This window comes from Chamaea fasciata, unplaced genomic scaffold (genome assembly GCF_029207755.1).
Source record: "Chamaea fasciata isolate MVZ Bird 193981 ecotype frontalis unplaced genomic scaffold, bChaFas1.0.hap1 SCAF_5, whole genome shotgun sequence".
NCBI classification, from domain to species: Eukaryota; Metazoa; Chordata; class Aves; order Passeriformes; family Sylviidae; genus Chamaea; species Chamaea fasciata.
Window position 1 is genome coordinate 19420996 of NW_027094090.1, and position 23841 is coordinate 19444836.

Below are 23841 nucleotides of genomic sequence, written 5' to 3' on the forward strand. Positions count from 1 at the left end.
GTGGCTGGATCTTCCCTGCAGATTGGCACAGGGCATATTAACATTCATGAAAGCGTTACCAGAAACTGTCTAAAGCAAAGGAAGTTTGAACAGTTGTCTATTTTTCCTTATGAATTTGCTTAGTTGAAGGAATATTAATGAAGCATCTGTCTCTTCTGTCCAGTCTACAAGAAGCAGGGTCTGAAGAAAGCATAAAGCTGCATTTTTTATACTATACTGCTATATTCTGATTTAGCCATTAGCACTAAGGATTGACATCATGGATTTCTAAGAGTTCCATGTCATTAGTTCAGTACTTAGAAGTACTTGTTAAAAACAGGCAGGTAGTTGTCAGCATTATTAGATAAGGAAGAGAGAACAGGACACAACATCTCTATGCCACTGTATAAAATTATATGTTTTCATATTTTGAATACTGTATACAGTTCAAGTGGTTGCCATATAAAGAATGGCTAAATAGACCAAAATTCTTCAAACTGACAAAAAGATCAAGAGAAGATAACACTGAAGTCAAGAAAGAATAAGGAATGTGGGAAAATAAGTACAGCGAAACAGTTCGTTGTTCTTTTTGTCATCAACTAGGGGACATTAGAGATCAGTGAATGTCATAGTGGCTGGTGACATGTTTAAAGCAAGGACAGACAGGTGTGTGTGAAAACACATTACCTGCTTATTGTGAAGTTTAACAAAATGAGGAATAGAAAATATGAGATTTACATGAGTTCCAAAAAGACTTAGGCTGTATAAGAAAAACCATTCCAGAGATACTGAACACACGAGAATAATTCCTTCATTAAGTTTTTAAGAAATGCAGATGAACCTGTTGAAGACAGAGTACAAACTAGACGAACATTTGATTTGACACAGTTCAAACTCTCATATGTCCTTACACAAAGTAAGGGAAGCCCAAGGTGACTGGATAGAATGTGGAAAAGGTAATGAATGGTTCAGAGAAGCTCTGCTCCTGGCTAGGAGTGCTCTGCAACAGATAGGGAAGGATGGGATTTACAGAGGAAAAGATGTAACTGTCTATAATTTCCTACTTTCCCTAGACTGTACTTTTTGCTTCTTCCAGCTCCTTACCCTCCATTTTCTGTCAACCATCTGAGTCCCATGAATAGGAGAGAAAATATATTGTTTGTTGTATGGCAAAGTGAGAATGTGTGTCTCGAGCTCCAGCCTCACAATCCTCCCTTAGGATGGACTTGATTTGGAGATGGCTTAAAGGGAAGCAGCTTGTCTCATCATGAGATGCAATATGGTTGAAGAAGGAGCATCTTTGTCACAGGACACAATGAGACAGTAGCTAACTCCACAAAATATCAGAACGGCATCTTGCCCTGACTAGTATTGATGGGAACATAAATTTTGGCCTTTAGAGGAACTAACAAGGATGTCAGCAAAGGCACAGAAGCTTATATTGCTCTGATCCAAAGCCGATTAAAATTTGCCTAGTGAGAAACAGATTTGATTCCTCATGCATATGATTTGTTCTCTCTGAAGTCAACCTATAATTACCCACATTCCAAAAGCTGTTTCTTATGTCTCATAGTCTAAAAACTTGGTTTCCATTTACCTGGAAATGAATCACTGGACTTCATAAAAGAATTAAGAGGCTTTGTGCTTCTGGGAAATGAAACTAAGTGGTGTGCACATATTGCCAGGCAAAAAGTAATACAAAAGAAAAATGGAATCCAAATTTGACTGGGATCTAATACTAATTACTACAGATGGCTTACAGATCCGAAGCATACTTTCCTTGAGCAGGACAGTATCTGTTTTCTTCGTGACAATACTAAGTGGGCAGGGAACAATATTGTTTCTGGCAGGCATAGATATTGTTGCTGTCAGGCAGTGGTTCACAGGGCAGATGATATGCAAGACAAAGTTTCTTGCAGTGTTCATTTTTTGTCTCCCTTTGTCTCAAGCTTCACACACATGAGCAGCACTCACCCTTCACAAAAATTCACAACTGTCAGATTAGACATAGGGAATTGTGGTTATGAATTATATTACAATGAACATTCTTTTAGTGACACTCCCAGTTTTCTGTAGTTTTTCAGAATTCCATAAAATTGCCTATTACTTTTGAAAGCCATTTCTTTAGAGACCTTAAGAAATAGATAAGAAAATGCTGCTACCTTGTATGGCTGAGTCATACAAAAAATATCTCCATTAAAGACTTGATGCAATGGTTCTTCATTTCTGTGAGCTGGAAAGAATATATTGGAGTATTTTCAGGAGAAAGAGAATAAAACCCTGTAAGAATCCAAAAATTAACTTGTAGTGTTTGGGTCTTTTCAAATACCAGAAACACAGTCTCTCCTTTTCTCTTGTATTGGAAACAGAGCATTGGTAAACTGGAGTACAGCAGAGCATACATTCAGGAATCACAGAATCCTCAATTTCATCTGAGGCAGTAACAAAACAGCAGCAATTTTTGTACAGATATTTCCTATGATATCCAATGTCTCTGCACCAAGCAGTAATAAACAGCCTTCACAAGTACATTTATATTATCCTTGTGGTCTTTTTCATGGAATAAATCTCAGTCTACTTGTGCAGCCTAGGTTGTATTTATGCTGCAGCACAGCAGTAACTAGTTATTTGGTGAATATTCCCCTGGCCATAGAAGCAGATCAAAGTCTGGTCACCTTGGTGCTTACAAATAAATGTCATCTGTAGCATAGTCTTGAGGAGCTAGAAATGGGCCTCTAGAAAGAAATTTGATGGTCACAAGACACCACAGAAGTGTGCTGCCTGGAAATGTGACAAAGGATTTGAGTCAGGTTTGATTTTTATGGCAGTTTTCTGGTCATCATTAACTCACAGCCTCAGTGTGAGTTTCTGAAGGAGGGGACCCCGAATGAGGTAGCTCATTTGGCTCAGCTCAGTCTCATACCTTAAGTAAGCCAAGACAAAAAGCATGAATTTGGGAAACACATCTCAAATAACACTACAGAACATATATCCAGAAAAAAAGGCTGGGATTTTGTTTATATAATAAAATGAGGACAGATCTGCTGTCTGTGCTCTGAATTTGCCAGAGAATGTTATCCTCAATCTGAAAACCACATTGATGCTGATCGATCCATCTATCATGACTTCCAGTAAATCTTTTCAGATTAGCCATATTCAGAATTACAGAAATATAGTTAAGTGACTTTTTACTCAGCTACACACTCAGCCATCTTAGAACAAAGACAGAAAATGCTTGTATGGTCTAGAAATATGGTTACACTCATGGTTCATTAGTGTAAACTGGGTAGAGAACAGATAAGGAACTGGGTAGACAAAAGAACACATCAATGGAACAAGCAGAACTTTCAAGGGTTATTATGAAATTGGTATCTGCAGACATACAGAGAACCACACTGTTCCAGAATAAACTGGCAACATTCCAATGTGAAGCCTCTCAGCTGGCCAGGGTCTTGCAGAAAATTACCAGTGAGTGAGAACTGCAGATGTAGAAAGACATTCTGGATTTCACAAGGAATGTGAACAGGGCACAGAACAGGAAAAGCCACCTGAAAGGGAGCTGACTACCACAGAAGTCCAATGCTGTAAGATTCATTATAATATTAAGTAACTAAAGAATGTGAAAATTTACTTGAAAAAATAAACTGATGTAACACAAAAGAAAGAAAAAAATAAAAAGCTCTGTAACTTTTCACTAGTAAGGGGGAAAATGGTCATGAAAGAACTATCAAGGGTGTGTAGCTGTTGTGCATCTTGGTGGTTCTCCATTTGTTTGAACCTTTGCTTTCTCTCATCACTGGAAGGATGGTTATTATTGAGGAAAGGAATAAAAATGACAGGCTGTTTCCACAGGCTGTTGTAAGATGACTTGATGAAGACCCAAGAAACTGTGAAGTCCCGTAGGTAAGAAGCCCATAGTCTCACTGAAGAGGACTCCCTCTTGTACAGAGAGGTTCTGGGTCTGTTTGCTTCCCACTCATCCTGGCATTGTGCCCCATGAAGAAGAGGACAAGATAGTGTGTAACAGGGATGAAGGTGAGAAGCAACCAGGTAGGGAAAATGTATATGTTGGGTGCAGAGCAGGACATCTGTGGTTACTCTCCACTCATTTTCCTGTTTTACCTGGAGGTTCTGAGTGAGGAGTAGCTGTGAGTCAGGAATGTGAATCACATCTGGGCTGCCCAACTTCCCCTCCCCCTTCCCTCTCCTGCCTCACAGCCTTTGTCCTGTCCAGTCCCTCTCCCCTGCTCCACCTCCAGTCACCCCTGCCTCAATTTCTGCAGGTCCATGTCATTCTTCATCCTTTATGGGCTTCCTTCTGCAGGCTCCATATACTCAGCTTTTCCTTCTGAGTGCATCTTCCTACCTGTGCCCGTAGATACTCAAAGTACATTCTCCCCATCTTTCATCTAGTCTTCCTATCTCTGGGCATTCTTTTTGCTTTTCAGCTTTTCTGCCTCCAAACACATCCTGTCAGGGAATCTCTCACGACAAAACTGTTCATCAAGAACAAATCCAGCTTCTGAATGCATAAGCCATGCAAGCAAAGCTTAGAAATCTCTGCAGTGTGTGATCAGACACTGGAACCCGTGAAATATATGAGAATAGTGGCTCAAAGGCAAGAGTTCTTTCATTCTACTGGCTATGACATGAAGAGGTACAAAACCTTAGAGCACTCATGGAGACAGCGTTGGAGAACATAATCCCATCCACAGTTGATTTTGAGAACTGACTTTCAGAAGTTAGATAGGAACTTACATAGCTTTAAAAAAGGATGGTTTAGGTTTCATTCTTTAGAATGGAGTCAATGGCAGAAAATATATCTGACAAATTTCATGTATTTAAAAAGTAGTCTATAGAAATTATCATCTGTTTCTCAGTAGATAAGAGATCCTGGTTTTACTGTACCAGCTATATAATAAGAATTCATTTAGGTCTATTTAAGATGGAGCATTGATCTGTCTGATGGTTCCTAGAAAGTAATAATTTCTAGAGTGCTTTTGAATCCAAAACCAGAACTGACCCTTGTTCATTTAGTTAAAGTTTTTCAAAAATGGCACTTAGTGCCACATGAAAGGGCCTATTCCTGCAAAATGAGTAAGCAATACTGGCAGTGGCTTGAAGTGGTAGAAAAGCAGCAGGGGGATGGGAGGAATAGCTCCCATCATTGCTACTGGACTTGTTCACTGAACACAACAGCTTTACATGTTTGCACTAAAGCACTTTCTGGATAAGAGAGAGAAATTGTTTTCTTAATCCAGGAAAGTATTTCTGTATACAATAAAGAAAGTTACAGGGGATATGAGATATTAGATTAAGTCATCTTTTTATAAGCCAGCTGTTACAGGATATGAGTAAGGGAAACTTTTCACACAATTGAAACAAGTACATTTCCTTCTGTTTGTTAAGCACAGGTGTGTTAGACTTCAGGTTGAAGTCTATTGTCAGGTATGACAATTTGGTCAGCCTGCCAGCTAAGGACCTAACAAGCAGAACCATTTTCAGTCCCCTAGAGCTGGGCTGCTTCCCTTCTGCTGGCTCACATAGGCCTGATTTTGTAGGAAGTGAAATCAGCAGTAAAATAACCCTACAAAAGTAGTCATAATTTCTCTTCTCATTTATTTCCTTGAAGTAGTTTAACAGAAGTCCAAAAAAGAGACAGGTCAGGAACACAGCCTGCAGAGGAGGACTAGTTCCGCTATGGCTGTTGTTACATACAGCTTGGTGAATACACAGCTACTCTAATGAGGGATGTGGCAATTCAAGCACAGCACTCAGCTGTAACCTGCTGTTATCAAGGAAATGTATGCATTACTGCAAATAAAGAATACTGCAGCAGCACCAGGCTGGTTTCCCACACCTGACCACATATGTCAGCATAGCACAAAAATAAGTCCCAAAGTAAGTGGAAAAAAATTGCTTCAATTTATGCGTTAACTTTAAATGTTAGTTTCAGGATTGTGCAATGCACTAGACATAACAGAAAGTCGTAAAAAGATTACTAAAAAGCATTTTATCAGTGTTTTTGCTATATCTCAATGATATTCTGATACACGCTAAGATATCAGAACAACTGGGACATTGATGCTCTGTGATAATACTAAGAAAGTAGTTATTAAAGGAAAACAAATACATTCAGGTTATCTCAAAATGGGGTGTTTGGACAAGAAGGGAATTTCCTTCAACAAAGGAATGGAGGTTCTAGACAATTAGCCAACTCTATAAGCAACACATAGGGGATTTTTGTGTTTGACTATTGCTACAACACGTTTACTTGTGCATTGGTCAATATTGCAAAATTGTTGCATATTTTGGGTGAGAGAAAGAAAACATTTCAGTGGTCAGCAGAGTGTAATAAATACTTTCAGTGTTAGGAAAAATTTTAGTACTACATTCTTTCAGGACTGACCTACCACTCTTCAAAATGTCTTGTGAAAAAATTTAAGCACCTTTACTTTTGCAGCTATGAAGTCACAAGAACAGAAGGGGCTGTAACTTCTCTAGAAAATACCATACCTGTCCAAATGTGTTACATGTATGGGGTGGTCCAGTGACCATCCGGGAAAGCAGGAATGCTGGTCCCAGGGGGAGCAGGAATTTTGTAATTAAAGGAGACAATGTTTGCCTGAAGCATAGAATTAGAAAAGGACTTATACAGATTTCCTTGGGAGTTAGTCAGAAAAGCTACCGGCAATTTTCTCACTACACAAATGCAAACAGGCAGACCTGAGCCAAAGTATAGAAATACTACTAAGGATTATTTGCAAACATTTGCTGTAAGCATGAATGCTGTAATGGGAAGCATTTAGGTCGAGTTGCCTGGGTTCCCTTCAAAACAAGTATCCAAGCAGAATGAAATATACCTGGAAACTGCCTCTCTCGCAGTGGCCATCATGGGAGCCTAGACTACCTTTGGATGAACATTACTTTCAGGCTAAGTGATGTCTTCTATGTCCACCATCCAAATTTTCCTGTAAAACAGGACGATACTTGGTCATGTTCTCTTTGGTATTTTCAGTACTGCAGCCAACAAGAGATGTACTGCAAGAGAGTCAGTGCCTTTGGAGCTGAAACAGGACCTTCTCATTGAAAGCAGAGAGCTTAGTACAACTTAAGATGAGCTTGTCATTGGAGGTGGTGTTTTGCCTTAGCCTTAGATACACCTGTATCATTTTAATTCATTTTCAGTCTGAGGACATATTCATAAAGTTGATCTTAAGACATTATGGCAATTAAAATCACTCTGTGCAAATCAACCTTTCCTGCTGAAAAGACTTTTTTACTGGAGGGAAGTGAATTGAGTAATGTTATGATGCTCTCTCAGCTGCTATGATGCCGAGTGTCTTGTTTCTGGCTGCAGCCTGAAAGCTATTAGAGGAAAAGCAGGTGTGTCTGGATAAGTCAGAGCTTCAACTTCACAAAGTAACTAAGTGCTTTAGGAATGCTGCCCTGCTACCTCTGCTTTTAGAGCTGCAGCACTGCTAGGAATGGGACTAGATCTGATAGCTGTGCAGTCTAAACAATAAAGCTTTTATATCAAAGGGGTCAAGCAGAACTTGACCTCTCCAGGGCAAATTCTTGTGTTTCAATGGAGTGGATGTCTCTTATACTGTACTCTGTAAATGTGTCAATGAATGTCTTGAAACAAAACAAAACAAACAAATTTTAAACTCTCACACATTCAGATGGAAAATATTTTTTATTGATCTTCTTGTTCCAGGCCCTTACTCCTCACCTGAATTCCTGATCTCAAATGATCAATTCCACATGGTTTCAGGATATGCTATTAATCATCTTTTATTCCAATGTTACACAACAGGAAGTATGTTTGACAGGACTCTTCAGCGAATAAAGGCCAAATATTTGTTAATCAGTACAGTGTGTAATATTATCCTGAACAATTGAGTATAAATACTGGTATAATGGGGAAAAATATTTCCATTATTTCCATTAAAATGTTTCCTTCTAGACCAGATTTCCACAAGACAGTTTTAAATAGCTATCAAACCAAAGACATGTACCACTCAGAAAATGGGAAAATTATCTCTGAGGCAAACACAAATGCAAACACAGAAAGCAATGTTTAGATATACTTAAATAACATGTTCTGTCATGGTGAGATCATCAGAATGGCTGGAGAAAATCAAGACAGGAAATTGCAAACAAGAATAATGCATCAAAGCTGAGAAAACTTCCTCCATTCTACATTTCTCAGAAACTATTGCTTATGGTTTTAAAATGAAGGTTACAAGCAAGAAAATCTGAAATACTTGTTCTATAGGTACACAAAGTACTGTGTAAGTACTCACTTGAAGCATGTTTTGTATAAAATACTACTTTAGATGGGAAATGTGGACCTGATTTTCTAAGTGATCTAAGACTTTTTTTTTTTTTAAATACTGGGAAATAAGGAATCATAATCTGAATTTGTCATACTAGAGTAGGCTCAACTTGCTAAATTCTTCAGTCATGAGAATAATCTAATTAGAAACTACTGTCATGAGAAATGACCAGTTAGACAATATTTGCAAGTTGCACCAAAATACAATGTTGAGAAGATACTGAGGACCTTGACAACACATTGTTAAATTCAATGCAAGGACTGCACACTCTTCATCCTAGGAGAAAAACAGAAGAGGAAAGAAGATTGTTGTGAGGTTATTTTCTCCAAAGTGTGAAAAAGTTCATTGTATTCATATATAGTTGGCGTAAAAAAAAAAATCTAACCATTGGTCTACAGCTTGACCGCATCTAACAAGTGGTCTACTTGACTTGACTGTCACAGTTCAAACTGTGCTTCTATGAACAAAAAAACAAAACCAGGAAACTTTATTCTGAATGGTATCTTATGACAAGGAAAAAGGCAAAATCTGCCTCAAAACAAGGATGGTAGCTCCTTCTCAACCACATGATTTGCAGAGCTACTGCAAGGCTGCATCTTTTCCCCATCTTTGAACAAGGCTTTTTCAGACCATCTCTATTTTCTCTGGAGTTATAGGTAGCTCCCACTCGTCTAGGTTAGCTCTGAAAGGTATCCTTAAGAGAAGAGAATTTTTAAGGGCTCAGGGTCTACCCAGTTATACCTCCATGGGCTGCATTATTTACTGATTTGTCTGTAGCCTAGGAGAGATGTTTTGTAGAAGACTGTGGCAATAAGAAGCAGCATTGGAACAGCTGAGCAGACGTGTAATCAGTGAGAGCACAGAGGGTTTGCATGCAAACATCAGTGGGAAAGAAGGGGACAGGTGCTAATAATGTGAATATCACGCACAGCACATCTGAGCTTGTTTCAGGGCTCTTGAAGGTTGTGTTATTTTACAAACTTCTTACTTCCACTGGTTATTTGCCTCCCTTTCTCCTCACTCTGGCAGCAAGGCAGCTACACCTCTGATTCCAAACTAAACAGGAAAGAGAGAAAGCAAGAAAAGAGAGAGCACAGAAGCAAGGAATGTGTTCAGTGGGAAAGGGAAAGTTAAGAACCCGATATTCCTTCTAGCTATATACAAAATTCATTCAGATTTTCTTTCTGTGCCTGTAGCAAGGCCAGTGATATGGTTTCAAGATTAAAAACTCCATCCATTCCCATAGATGTTTTGAACTGTATATTAGGTGGGTACCTGTGTGTCATGGCTTTTGCTGGGTTTCCATCACTGTGTGGCTGACCATGAAAACCTGAGGGAACAAGTTCAAATATAGGTTTCCATTTTGTTTTCATTAAGATTCACATATTTATTCTCATAGTAACTGATTTGGGTAATTGTTTCATGTACAACATACATAAGTTTCTTATTTTACAGGTGAAATAATGTCTTAAAATGCTTGACTTTATTAAATAGAATCCAGAAAATGGTCAAAGGAAATGGAAAATTAAAAAGGAACACATAGTTTTGCCTCCAAGTCAATGCTATTAAATGCAAATTTTAAAAAAACCACCACATTATTTTCCTATTTCCATCCTTTGTAGAGTAAACAAGACCAATCCATTGTAATTCCCAAAGCACACCTACTTACAGAAAAATGCAATCCATTGTAGACTAACAAATTCTACATGCCAGAAAGCTCTTCTTGAAGCCTGGGTAAAGAGCAGCCTTCCTGATGGTTAGACACACTGACTTTTTTATAGTAGATGTTGTTATGACTGGAATCTCATTTTTTAATAACATAATGAGTCTTCTGGACACACTGGCAGTGCTTGGTACCTTTAACAGTAACACTTAACATGCGCATTTCTATTTTACAAATATGTAGACAGTATGTATTTTCATTATGCCATTACAAGATTATTTTTCATTTGCTTTGACATTTGTATAAACCATATTGTCACAGATTACAGACAGATCTCAAGGTTAATATTGCCTTCACCTTTATGTAGATGGGTTTTCTTAATATCTTAGGCCCAAACACAATAGCATCCCAATGAAGTAATTATCACCCTCAGGGACTCTTCTAAGAAACTTTCATCATGTCCTGATTTTAAAAGGCTAGTGTTTAAGAAATACCTTTGTTATAGAAGATATGCATTTAAGAATACAAAAGTCCTTAGTAGTTTTGCTGTTACTGATACATTAAAAACCTTACACCTGAGAAGCAGCTGGTGGCTTCCAATGAGTCAGTAAGGACATTGGAATTATGGCAGTGAGACAGACCAACCCAGTTCAGTGTCCCACCTCTGACACTGGCTTGTACCATCTTCCTTACAGGGAGGTTTAGGGAACACTGGTCCACAGATAGAGATGGATTTATCTGCCAACCAATGTATATCACATTATCCCGAAACTATAATGTCAGAATCCATGAAGCATGAGGTTAATGTACAAAAAACACAGTAATCACATATTAAAGTTCTGATAATCTTGATAAGTGCACATTTTCTACTTTTTTTCTGAATCTCCACAGATTCCTAATCAGAAGGAAAAAAAAACCACACACAGACATACAAACAAAACACAAAGAAACCAAGCAAAGCAAACAAACCTGTGACGAAAAGTCCAATATTCAATCATATATTATGCCCAAAAAATTCTTTAATCAGCTTTCTATGTTCTGCTATTTCCATTTGCTACACAGACACATTCTCTCCTACTATGAGGTGCAGAGAAAATCCAAGGCTGCCATCTCTAAAGCTTTTAATTATTCTACATGCTTTTGTTATACTCCACATTTTTAAAATGGAAAATATGAAAAATGAAAATGTAACCACACTGTATGAACCACAACACTCTGATTATTTAAGTTATTCATCTTGAGTGGGCTTGTTACAGGTTTTCCAGTGAAGAAACCTGAACTGGCATTATATGAATGATCACACAAGGAACTACATTCAGACTAAAAATTCAAGCTCCCTTCTTTTTATTATCAGGCTTCCAAATCTAAAGCTGTAGTTAACTGACAGGTGTTTTTAGGCAACAGGGAAAATCTGTCACAAGACTTACTATATATGTAGTGAACTAGAAGGGATGTTGGTTGCTTGGTTGCTTGGTTGGTTGGTTGGTTGTGTGAGCTTAGAGAAGTGTTTTTGGCAATGCTCAGATTGAGGCTTCTCAGCATGATTCATTTTAGACTTTTTAGTTCTAAATTACTCAATCCACTGCTGTACTGCTCACCATAAACCCCACAGCCTTAGTTTGCTCTGAACTCACTAATTTCTACAATGTGTTACTTTCAGGGCTTGGAGAATTTAGAATATTCTGACTCTATAGTGTATCTGAGTGTACCTGAAATCATCATCATCATCATCATCATCATCATCATCATGATATCCAGAAGCAAACTTCTGCTTGCTGGGAAGTGGAAGGAAATGCTGCTGTCCCATTTGCAGAGGTGGGGAACTGACACCAGGGTTGTGCTGCAGTCGTTGCAGTGGCAGTAGTGTGTTGCCGAGGTGTGTTTTTAACTAGTTACCTCATGTACTGACAGCAAGGTAAATATAGGTGTGACACACAGAACCTGGCACAGGGTGGAAAAATCACCCAGGAAGCAGAGGCAGCAGCCAGCCACACAAGTTGCCCTTGCAGAGCTAATTAAAGTAGCTCATGAGGTAAATGCATCCACTGTCTATAAAGGAGTCTGAACATATCTATCTTTTATGCACACATGTACATTCAGTCAGGTGAATCCCACGTCAGTTCCCCAGTGAAAACACACTTCACCTGAAATGTTCTCTACTACAGAATCAAGACCCAATGCTCCTTTTGTTAACATGCATACTTACCACAGTAAGTATCGCAGATCTGCAGTGGAACTGAATAATCTACATCTGTTCTCCAGCCCTTTTAAAAGAAAGGATTGAGGCTTATTCCCCTTTCAGCAGAACTGTTAGTAAGCACTTATGTTGACAAAATGAGATCGCTTTATTAGTTTACTCAAGTGACTGCATTTTAAATCTGTTTTTAAATATACACATATGGAGATTGCTGGTCTAGTGTATATTGAGTTGCAATCACTTTTAGGTCTCTAAATGATAGAGCTAATGATAATTTTTGTTGTTATTGTTGTCTGACAGATACTGGCTTATTTGCAAAATAAATAATTTATGCAGGAAATTATCAGTCTCCCCATCAAATTTCATTTCTCACTGGGGAAAGAACTACTACGCTCATTACTCAGAAGGTTCTTGCCAATCTCACTTTCATCTTGCCTCTCTTCCCAGGGCCTTCCAGGGCAGCTACTGGAGCCTCAGAGCTCCACTCTCACTTTCATTTCTCTCTGTGTCTGCTGAGAGCATTAACTCCAGAGAGGCATAAACCTATCAGCTTTATGCTCATTTTCTTTGAATAAAATTTCTTAATAAAGTTCAGCTATGGAAATGGTGTGCAGAAATGACAGAAATAATTTTTCGGTTCTACTTTCCTGAGTGCTAATTCTAAGACACAGTGCACTTGCTGTGCTGTTTACTAGATGCCTCACCTTTTCTAGTCAATGTCAGTTTTTGAAAATTCATCTATTATTTACTTGGATCTTTTATAGCTTGGATTTTTTTTTTTTATGAAGGAACATATAAAGACAGAATTAGCAATATCCTGATGATATCCTTTTATCTGTCCCTGACAAAGGAAGACCACGGAGAGCAAATTCTCAGTTAATTAATGTCATCTCAAAGAGAGGTGATGGCAGCACACCAAGCTATAAATAATCCTCTTTGCCAACTTGATTTTCTCAGTAATCAGATTTAGCTGGGAGGAGAAAGCAGTGAGAGTACCTGCAGGTTTGCTTGTTTTTTTAATGATTTATTAGTTTATTTTGTACAGGGTACCTGGCAAAAGAAAGACACATACCTGAATGCAAAGTGTTGACCCACACATTTCCTGTGACATAGTAATTGAAACAGAATCGCCCTAACGAATAAAAAAAGAGAAATTGAAAATCACTATTTTCCATACCCTGGAACAATGAAAACAGACTGTGTCTCTCCAGCTCTTTGCTTTGGTTTCCAATAATGCTATGTGTTCTACTTTATTAGAAAATTAATGGAAGGTTATTTATTTTCAGAGATAACCCCAGATCTCAATGACCATAAGCAGCTGGTGTAGTTTTGCCAAGCACAATGTGGCAGCACAGGAAGAGGGCTAATATTACTGCATTTTATGGAGCATCATAATGAGGACACACTCCCCCACTGTTTGCTTCCTCCCATCATCTTCACTTCTTTTCCCTGGTGTATGAACTGAAGGAATGACCCTGTCTTTACAGTCCTTCTGGACTTCCCATCCCATTGTATGGAGAGAACAAGCTGAGCCTTAGGGTGAAATTGTCCTAAATGACTGGCTTGACATTTAATATTTGATTGATTATGGTTTGTCCACAAAATAATGTCTGTTACTCCATCAATAGCTATGAATCCCACACCACTCTCTTCAGTGTGACAAACTCCTAAAGTAATTTGGGGGAATATATTTTTTTTCAAGCACGACTGAAGAGGAATTAGTAGTTAGAGGATCAACATGGGTTTCTGGGAACACAGTTAAGTCTTGATGAAAACTTTGTCTATACTGCTCACGGAGTTGAGACAGGAACTGTATGTAATTTATGTGGGGCCCCATTCTGTCGCAGTAGCAGAGGACATAACAGCTTTGTACCACAGGGAAGAAAACAGCATTTTTAAATGCATCAGTGCCTTCATGAAACACACACTTCAATATCTAGCTGTGATTTATTGGTGCTCCACCATTACCCCTTTCACTTAGCAATTCACAGCGGGAACCTTTAAAAACAGAAAGTATAAACTCCACAGATTTCATGTGAAAGAGACCAGTTGAAGGGAAGTGCTACTGAAGGTTCCCTGAGTGTTGACGACTCTTCTCCATACAGATCTCCATCTCTGCCAATAATACAGCACTTTCCAGACAGCTTTTCCCACTAGGACAGACTCTTGATATTACCACCAATGTTCTCTGTGGTGCATGTTGATTAGGATAGCTGTTTTTTCCAAGGCCTTTTCCCATGATTATTAATCTCTGGGATCTCCTAGAGGAGCAAGTTATCATCTTCCATTTATGCATGTCGTCAGATTGAGCTGAGTTGGAAAACTCTGTTTTTAACAGCTGTTCTGTTACATTCAGCATGACAGGTGCAATAACAATCTAAACTCATTCACTAGAAAACAAATTCAGCGTTCAGCGTCCAGCCAATTATGTTTAAGAAATCCTTGTTCATAACTGCCTGGTCATCAGCTAAACCCTGGTATATGTGCATCCTTCTCACTAGAAGAATCACAAGTAGCTGGAAAAGGCACAGTTGCATTGTGTCCCTGCATAGTAACAAATAAGCACAGCTGGAATTTACTCTAAAGAGAGGACAGATGTAGCAGCTATGCTTGTGTGTTCTAAAGCACATCCCCCTACAGCGGAGCAAAGGCAACAGTCAGGAGTAGCAATTCAAATCACAATATCTAGATTTCTCAAATTTCTCCAAATTCATCATGTGCCATCTCATGTACCTGGTCAGTGAAGCAGACAGCAGGAGCACATATTTAGCAGTGGACATGAGACTACTGAGGATCTGGCTGCTAAACCAGGTAGATGTCTTTCAGCATGGTGGTCCTAGTAGCTACTAGGATCTACCCTGCTAATATTCTTCTGTTTGAAAAATAATGCTATGGCCACTCTTTTGCTCTTTGACTTCACTTTCCAGATGTGTCTCTCAGCAGATCACAGTTTGGGCCAACAAGGTAACTGATGGGCAGCGTCAAAGGGTAAACCACAGTGCTGCACTGAAAATGCATGGGATCTAGACTAAGTTGTAAGAGAGGAATGAGGCTCTCATGACTAGCTGCTGCCTGAAACTGAAATCTCATCCTCCCATAATTTTTTTCCCACTCTGTCCCTACTTCGTTGGAAGAAGTAGTTGTGTAGCCACACAATCAACTGGGTCAAAAAGATAATTTGGCTGAAAACTAACCCTTTTTGCATGTTGAGTTTGTATTGGCTGCTGTGACATTTAGAGTTCATCATGGATTGATGCCTCAAGTCTTACATTTCATGACGTGTGATTTGCCAGGTCAGCAATATCAGTGACCCATATATGAAATATTAACAATAACATTTGCTATATACATAATACAAATCTCATGCTACAAAAATGACATTAAAATAATATTAAGGTTCCACTCAATAGTCATATCCTTTGATGTGACTCATTTGACTTCAGGATTTTTATTTATTTCTTGTTTCAGTGTGAGATCAGATTTAGAACTACATGCTTTTAAAATGTTCCAGTAATTGTTCCAATATGTACATGGTTTATTAATGGATTCAAGCTGCAGAACGATAAATAGAATAATAAATGAATGAAGTTAGGTATATTTAAAAGCCTTACAATGTTTAAGAAATAATATATACAAACCACAGAGACTGAAAAGTGCATCCCAAGAGATTCACATGAAGCCATCTGTGTCCTGTTACACACAAGCACTGAGAACTGTGCCTTGGTTTGCGATGTGAAGAAAACTTGTATTTGTTCTGCAACTGCAGCAGTCCTCATTTTCCAGGCTGATATTAGGGGAAAAGACTTACTTTTAGATGTACAAGGACCATACATTATATTCTAAAACGTATATATATATATATATATATATATATATATAATAAAAGCTTTTTGTATTTTTAAGTGCTATTTAACAATATGCAAGTAGTTATTTTGATTCCTACAAGTCACTTTTTATACTGATGAACACTACATCTTCTGAGGATAGATTTGTCCTCAGTAGATTTATCCACTTCTCACTTAAAGGAAGCAGCTCATATCTAGTGATTTAAATATTTTCTGCAATGTAATGTTATGCAATTTTAAGAATATATATTTACCTGGAAATTCTCCATGAGCAAATGGGCATTTAATCCAAGATCCTCGTTTGGTTGTAAACTGAAAGCAGAGAAACATGTTGGGAAAACTGATTTTTCCATTTCAATCTATGGCAAAATATTCAACTAGTGATGATCAGGGCATTCCACAAAGTTGCAGAAGATTAATTCACAGCTTTCCTGCTTTATGGTAGCTTCCAACTTTTGACTTAAATTAGATCCCTTAATTCTTCAGGTATTCTTAATCATTCATGTTTTACAGAAATATCTGGTTCCACTGACTTACAAGTATTCTAAAAGAAAACAATAATAGGCTGGTATTAGCCTTATTTGGCATTTTTTCTCAACTAGAATAGTAAGAGAGTCTCCATTAAATGTACTGCATTGATCATTTTATTTTCAAATATTTACTATAAAAAATTTATATGTAAAGTGGAGTACATTCTTCAGAGTTTTCATTGACCAAAACCATTTTTTCTTAAACAGAAAAAATAAAGGGCACAGTCTGACCTGTGTCCTATCTATCATTGCTCTTGCACTTCAAAACAGTCACCTTCTAATCTAATCTTTCACTTTTCCTTTATTCTCAGTTCCCATTCGTCAGAACTATGAAAAAAAAAATATTCATCATAAAGAATATCAGCAGCTCATTTTTTTTAGAGACAGAAAAATGGCAGTTAAAATGTGTTTTACAAAGAAATCCCTTTACCTTCATGCAAAGTCTTGGGTGAGTATCCACACGAGAATATTTAACCTGCTGGAAGATAGAGCACTCAGAATTAGCTAGTTTTATTAACTAGGTTCACAAAATCAACTACTGAAAATTTTCACGGTTTGATGACTGAGAAGGCTTTGTTTACTTCATAAACATCCCTGGAAGTTAATCACATTAAATGGTTAGAAACAACTGCTGTTTTGGATTACTGAATAGTTTGCTTCTTTTTATCTGCAACATGTAGCATTTTTTATGGTCAGCCTGACCCATTAGAGCTAAATTAATTGATTGCATAGTGGCTTGTGCAAAATTCTGATTACACAATTGTCTTGTTTCAACCCCTTACTTGCCACTCATGAACAACTGAGCTGAACTATTAAACATATATCAAAAAGTACTCCACCATCAGTTGAGAAATCTTTCAATTTTCCATACCCATATTTCAGAACAGTGAAACATAAGCTGAATTTTAGAAATCCACTTAAGCAATCCACAAAATGCGGTTTTCTCGATTAACAACTGTTTGTCAACCAAGGACTTCACCAGAAAAAGCCTTGTCCTATATAAACAATTGCTACACATATAAGTGATCCTACTTAAATAAACCGTGTTGCTCAAGTGACTGAGTACAATACACAGCCAAACACTTCCTTCCTGTAGCTTCTTTTGAGAACATAATAACAGCGTCCCAGGAGATAGTTCTGTAGGAGTCTTCTCAGACCTGGAGACAGCATTGTCATTGACAGAGAAAGCCCCAGCCTCAGTAAAGAGGAGTGATGCAGCTTTTGTGCCTAAGTCAGCACATGTGCATGGTATTAGACTTGTGTGTCCTTGTGTAGATTTACAGTGCAGCTGGCCCTATCTGAGAAATCTGCAGTAGTTTCCAGCACACTACAGAGAAGGTTTTCAGGATTACAGTACAATAAATGCACCAAATTCAGTATCAAACTTGTCAGAATTAATGAAGAAAAAAAGGGAATTCATTTTATCCATGAATGTTGATGATCTTTCTGGGGCCCTTCCAGCTCAGAATACTCTATGGTTCTATGATTAATATTAATGTTCAGCCATTAAGTGCAATCAGTAAATACAGAAAAACACTCATACTCCATAAAAAGTTGGATTCTGTTCTGGTAAGAGATACAACCATTACCAGCCAGACCTCATTTTAGTCTTATTCTCTTTTTTTTTTTTCTTTTTCTCTCCTGCAAGCAATGAGTTGTACTTGTTGCCAGCAGATGAATAATCCCACAGGGATCACTCACATCTAAAATTAAATTAATCTGTTCTTTCAAGATCAAAGCTTTGTTGGAACTTATAAATGATGAATCTGAACAATAACTAAAGGCTTGGCCAGGAGTTCCTAATCACAAAAGCATTTGACAGTCTTGAGTCAGCCCCAACCTCTCCCCAATCATGTAATCAAAATAATAATATTAATCCAAAAATTTCAAAATTAGTATCTTGTATTTGATTTTATTTGCCTTTTCAGTTGTTACTTTTAGTTTACTGCGTTCTCTCCACAATCAGGCAAGCCTGAAACTTACTTTTCATGATGAAATGAATTCTAATGCACCTCAAAAACCCAGAGCATTCGGTATAATCAGATTTCAGATTGAAGTGTCAAGGTATTCAAGACAGGGACGTTTGAAAACCCTTCTCAGCTTGAGAAAATAAGTGCTGGAAGAACTAAGGGACACAATATTTCAGCACCCACAATTTCAAGACATTGGACCAAGTTGAGGAAGGCACTTCAGAAAGATCTTAATTACAAAACAATTGTGCCCTACCAAAGTACCATTTTGTCTCCAGAAATATTTAAAGAGATTTAGCTTAATCTCATTTACATTTTCAATGTCTATGTTAAATATCTAAATTGCATCTAATCACTACAGACTCCTGTGACAGTAAAAAGGTAGTACCACCAGAAAGAAATCCCTCCAACCTATTATGTCTGTCTACAAAAAAGAGTTGTCCTCACAATGTGTCTGTCTCCCTTACTTTATGGGGAATCTGACATGAATTATAAATAAAAGCAGATCCTATTTATCCCAAACAATTTAGCAAACATTACTAGCTGCCCAGTCATCTCCACATTTTATTTCTTTATAATGAGTCAGTGACCATTTTGAATAAATCATGTGATTCATGTGCAAGAACAGACTCTGATTATGAATAGTTTTAAGTATCAGTGGAGAGGAATTTGCAACTGCTCTTATTCCAAAGTCTAGTTCTTCACATTATTCCTTTGGTGATGCCCATCAATCTCACAGTTTGAATTAATCCACATAGCTCTTACTTTCTCAGGAGAACTTTTGAAAGAGTTTTCTATATCTTCACAATGGTCATTTGACTTGGTGAACCTGCATAGGTTAACCGTGACAAGGACAGGACAGGCTGGCTCCCAAGTAAGGGTTTGTGTCAATGGGTTATAAACAGCATTGTCCCATAGCACCTGTGTATCTGTGTACAAAGAGAGAGGGAGAACATTATATAACACAAAAAAACACTTTTTAGGCCACACTTTTCTATTTGCCTGGCAAAACATTTACTTTCATGTGTGTGTAAATAAGGCAATTCCTTTTTCAGCTGTCATCTCAGAATAAATTCTGACATTGCTGGAATATTTGTGTGAATAATTTCCCTATGGAACATACATATATAGTTAACTGTCAGCTTTTTCAACTCCCTGCCCCCTCTGTTAAGTTAGGTATTTGATATCTTCTTCAAATTGCACTCTTCAAGCACTCAGCTCATTTCTAAGCCGACCTTCTATTCCTTCAGGCCAGTTTTTGTGTCACTTAAGAAAATGTGGGTTTAGTTACTTAGTGTTTATGTTGGCATAAACTTGGTGAACTATTTGGTCTGGAAGTAAGTTATTTTATCTACCCACAGTAAAACAAACCAATATGATGATTTCCTTGAAGTTTTGCAATACATGATTTTCCCTGTAGATTAATTTAAATTGTGACATACTACTGGAGCTGCTGAAAGTCACTCCTGTAAAGAGTAATCACACAGTACTTGCCATTTTCAAAGGGACAAAGTTGTATCCTTCTTGCATCTGGAAGTGCCAGCCAACCCTACAACCAAACAGTGGACATTAGAGGTTGTCAGATACACATGCTTTTAACGTTTCAGGTAGAATATGGGAGAAATTTTTCCACCAAAGATAAGGCTACTATATTTGTTAGAAAGCTTTGAAAGTCATTTTTTAAAAGAAGTTTTGCGCTATATTTTCATTTTATTGTTCATCATTAGGGGCATTGAGCTAAGGTGATCCCTTCTAATACTATATTACTACTATTTCTAAGTTGTATGTTTAGTCCAATTTCATTTAGAAAGTCTTCCTGATTGATTTTCAGTAAGTTTCTTACGGTGGCATTACTTTCTAGGGGTTTCGAAACATTCAATAATCATAATATAAAACCTTCTGGCCTGGGCAATGCTAAAGGATGCATCCTTAAAATCTGAAGACTAACACTTAACCCAATCTTCAAATATACATGCATGGCTGCTGTTATACCCTATTTATTTAGATTCACGTGCAAATGTTTCTGTTATTTGGAGTTCCCACCCAGTTGCTCAGCAATCCTAGCGCAGAATTTTCTGTGTGTACACTGAGAGGAATAATATTTTCTTAGTGGCCTCATATTTTCAGAGTAGAATGAAACCATTTTGTAGGCTTGGAAGAGATGTTGTGGTTCAGCTTGCATATTTAGGTATGTGATTTTAGGTCCCACAATGTACACATCTAAGTGTGACTAAAGTGCCCAAATTACTATCACAGTAGCCATATGACAACCTTGCCAGTGCAGCCAGTGGAATCTACAGTGCAGTCCAGCACATCCCAAAAGGGCTGTCTACCTTTGGTCAGTTGAGCAACTGACTGCATTAACTAGATCCCCACTGACTTTAAGAGTTTGGACATCTAATTCATATGTTGATATCTATATTTGGATATCTACATTTAGATACCTTAATCTGCAAGGTAAATCCAACCCCAAAATTCAGTGAGAAAACTAAGTTCACATAGTATCTTTCTATGTTATCGATATAGTTTTAAATCTGTTTGGGACCTTTTATTCCTTGTATAAAAGACATTCCAAAATCTCATTTCTCAAGTTATCAGAAAAATCTGTAACAAACCTGAATATATTCATGGAATGAAGTTTATCCCCCTTCATTCTCATTGCAAGAATGGCTTTTGTTTAAAACATATCTTATTTTTCCTTATAAGTGACCCTTCTGGTCTGTATTTACACACCAAACATATTTTCTCTTTGTATGTATTTTACTTGGCTAATAGAAACATGATATTTGAATCTCCTTTGTAAAACAGTCTCTTCATTCCCCAACCATTGCAGATTTTTAATGTACATCTTCCTTTTGAATAATCTTTCTTGAATATGGATACAAGAATTCCTTTCAGTATTTCAAAGAAGGCCTTGCCCATACTTTCCTGTTAGCTTGGAATAATCTAACTCACTAGACTTTTGTTCATGTTTACATCATGGAAGCAAGCTAGTTAATTACCTTGTGATCAAGTATTTCACCCAGATCTTTTTTCTTCCACTGTTATTTCTAAATGAGGACTGGCATCTTACTGCAAGAATTCTTTTTATTAGAGCAAGTGCATGAAATTGTACTTTATACTTTACACTTCATTGTCCTTCAGTTATGTCACAAATGAAGATCTCTAGACTCTTCCAATGACCTGACCCTCTTCCATTTTGATTACATGTCTCAACTGTGTTCCAGCAAATCCCATTACACATTCCTGCATTTTGTGCCCATGTCATTGATGAAAACACTTATAAGAGAATGACTCTAAGTACTGTCCTTATATAACCTCCCTACCAGCACAACTTCAACTCCAACAGGAGTTGCTGAGTTAGCCCTGCAGCCAGGTACTATCATCTACCACTCAAATCTTCTTCTCACTTTCAGTTTCCTCAATGCCTGTTTTAGTCTCTCATGCAATACTATATCAAATGCTGCTGACATTCAGTCAGATTAAGTCTTCTGGGTTTTCACTGTTTATAAAAAATCAGTGAAAATAATATTACACACACATTCCATAAATTATTGTAAATTTTATCCTATTTCTTTCTGATTGCCAAGTTATAATTAGCATTTCCTAAAAATCCTTACATTTACACAATCCTAAGGTCAAAAAAAGCCTTAGTCAAAAACTTGTGTCTAGAACCTTTTTCTTCACGTTTTTCCTCCTTTCTTAGCACAAATGCTGATAAAATTTCTTCAATCAGAAACACAAATATATGCCAAATTCCAGACTGTATTACCTCAATACAAAGACATGGGAGTAGCTGAGAATATTTCAGAGAAACGGATTTAAAAGATTCCTTTCCTTTTATCTGAAATGAAAAAGATGGTCATAAATCCAGGACAGTAAATGACTTTTAATAAAGCTAAATGATAGATATGGATATAGATGATATAGATGAAGATAGAGAAAGATATAGATACAGGTGATATAGGTGATATAGATGATAAAGATATAGACATAGATGGCATTTCCTATAACTATACCCTTAATGAGCATTGGCACCTGCAAGACACCCCCCACCAATTCCCCAAAACACCATGAGTTTAACTCACCACAGCAAATGCCCCAACATCTTCACAGGTAAACCATTTGTGGCACAGGCGAACATAATAATCTTGATCTCGGGGAAAGTTGGATACATTCACTGTTACAATTTTCCTTGCCCTGTCTAAATTATAATCTAATTTTCCAGCTGAAAAAAAATAAAAACAAGCATGAAATTATTACATATATTTCTTTATAACTTTATTATTTCTATTTTATCTATTTATAAAAGGCACAGCATATATTTCATAACTTGATGGAGATGAAACTCAACATCTATAGATTCTTGCCTAGAATGTTTGAAATTATTATTACTTTTATACCCGGATAGTCCTCATGTTCTTTTCTATGAGACATAATTTTCATTCAACATTACTTAGCTTAGCACTCTTAATACTGGGAGGCCAAGACACCTTACCAATTTTACCTCAGTCTTAATACTTGAAATCTTATGTAGTTTATGTACAAATATTTGAAATATACACACTAAGACTACTGTAAGGGCTGATGATTCCAAGATTGTAATTTTCTTACATAGAGAATTTGTGCAACTATGATAGACAAACGCAATATGTGGGTGGATATTTTTTACACATACATTCATAGGTATGCCAAAAGCAGTAGAGCAGTTTGGCAAATTAATTTAAATCTATTTATGAGGTCTGTCTAAAGACAAAACATAAAACCAGCAATCCAAAGTGCATTAAAAGAACACAAATCTATTTACAAAAGTTTAGAAATCAAACAGACTACCAAAACCTTTACCTCCCATGTATCATTTTCAATAGCAATATATTTCCAGAACATTACCATGTACCATTTCAATAGAAATACATAGAAGTACATTTCCAGAACATTAACTATCAGCTACATGGTAATTATAAGTAGTGGTAGGTGGAAATCATAATTTTTTTTCTCCCTGCTCATTTAAGTACGAAAACATATAATTGTGTAAGTCACCAGAAATATCTCACAGCTCTAAGTTGCATAGAAGATCAGCTCACCTGAACAAGCTGGAATATATTTTCCCACATCACTGTTTCTGCAATCTGCAAAGTAGAAGGCACAGTTTATCTCAGTGCTGCTTTATTCATTTAACTGTTTAAACAGACAAATTATCCAATAGATTCCCAACAGGAAACCTCTCTCTCATCCCTCTTTTTAAAGGCAGATTTACATACAGTTTTAGATAAAAATGGCAAAAAGAAGAAGTACTGATCCCACACGCAGAGATT

At 37.2% G+C, this 23841-nt stretch overlaps 1 protein-coding gene across 1 annotated transcript in view; it reads right to left on the reverse strand.

Moving 5' to 3' along the window:
* Positions 1-7672: 7672 nt before the first annotated feature.
* Positions 7673-23841, reverse strand: part of IL17REL (interleukin 17 receptor E like) — a 43796-nt gene continuing 27627 nt past the window's right edge. Inside the window, exons 6-17 of the mRNA XM_066184543.1 lie at positions 23611-23655; positions 22615-22754; positions 22299-22370; positions 20021-20075; positions 19292-19455; positions 16987-17034; positions 16281-16338; positions 15820-15965; positions 13254-13313; positions 12191-12248; positions 9597-9651; positions 7673-8597 (exon numbers count right to left, since the gene is read on the reverse strand). Of these exons, the coding sequence (XP_066040640.1) occupies positions 8570-8597; positions 9597-9651; positions 12191-12248; positions 13254-13313; positions 15820-15965; positions 16281-16338; positions 16987-17034; positions 19292-19455; positions 20021-20075; positions 22299-22370; positions 22615-22754; positions 23611-23655 (929 nt within the window). The 3' untranslated portion in view covers positions 7673-8569. The remainder of the gene's footprint in view (positions 8598-9596; positions 9652-12190; positions 12249-13253; positions 13314-15819; positions 15966-16280; positions 16339-16986; positions 17035-19291; positions 19456-20020; positions 20076-22298; positions 22371-22614; positions 22755-23610; positions 23656-23841) is intronic.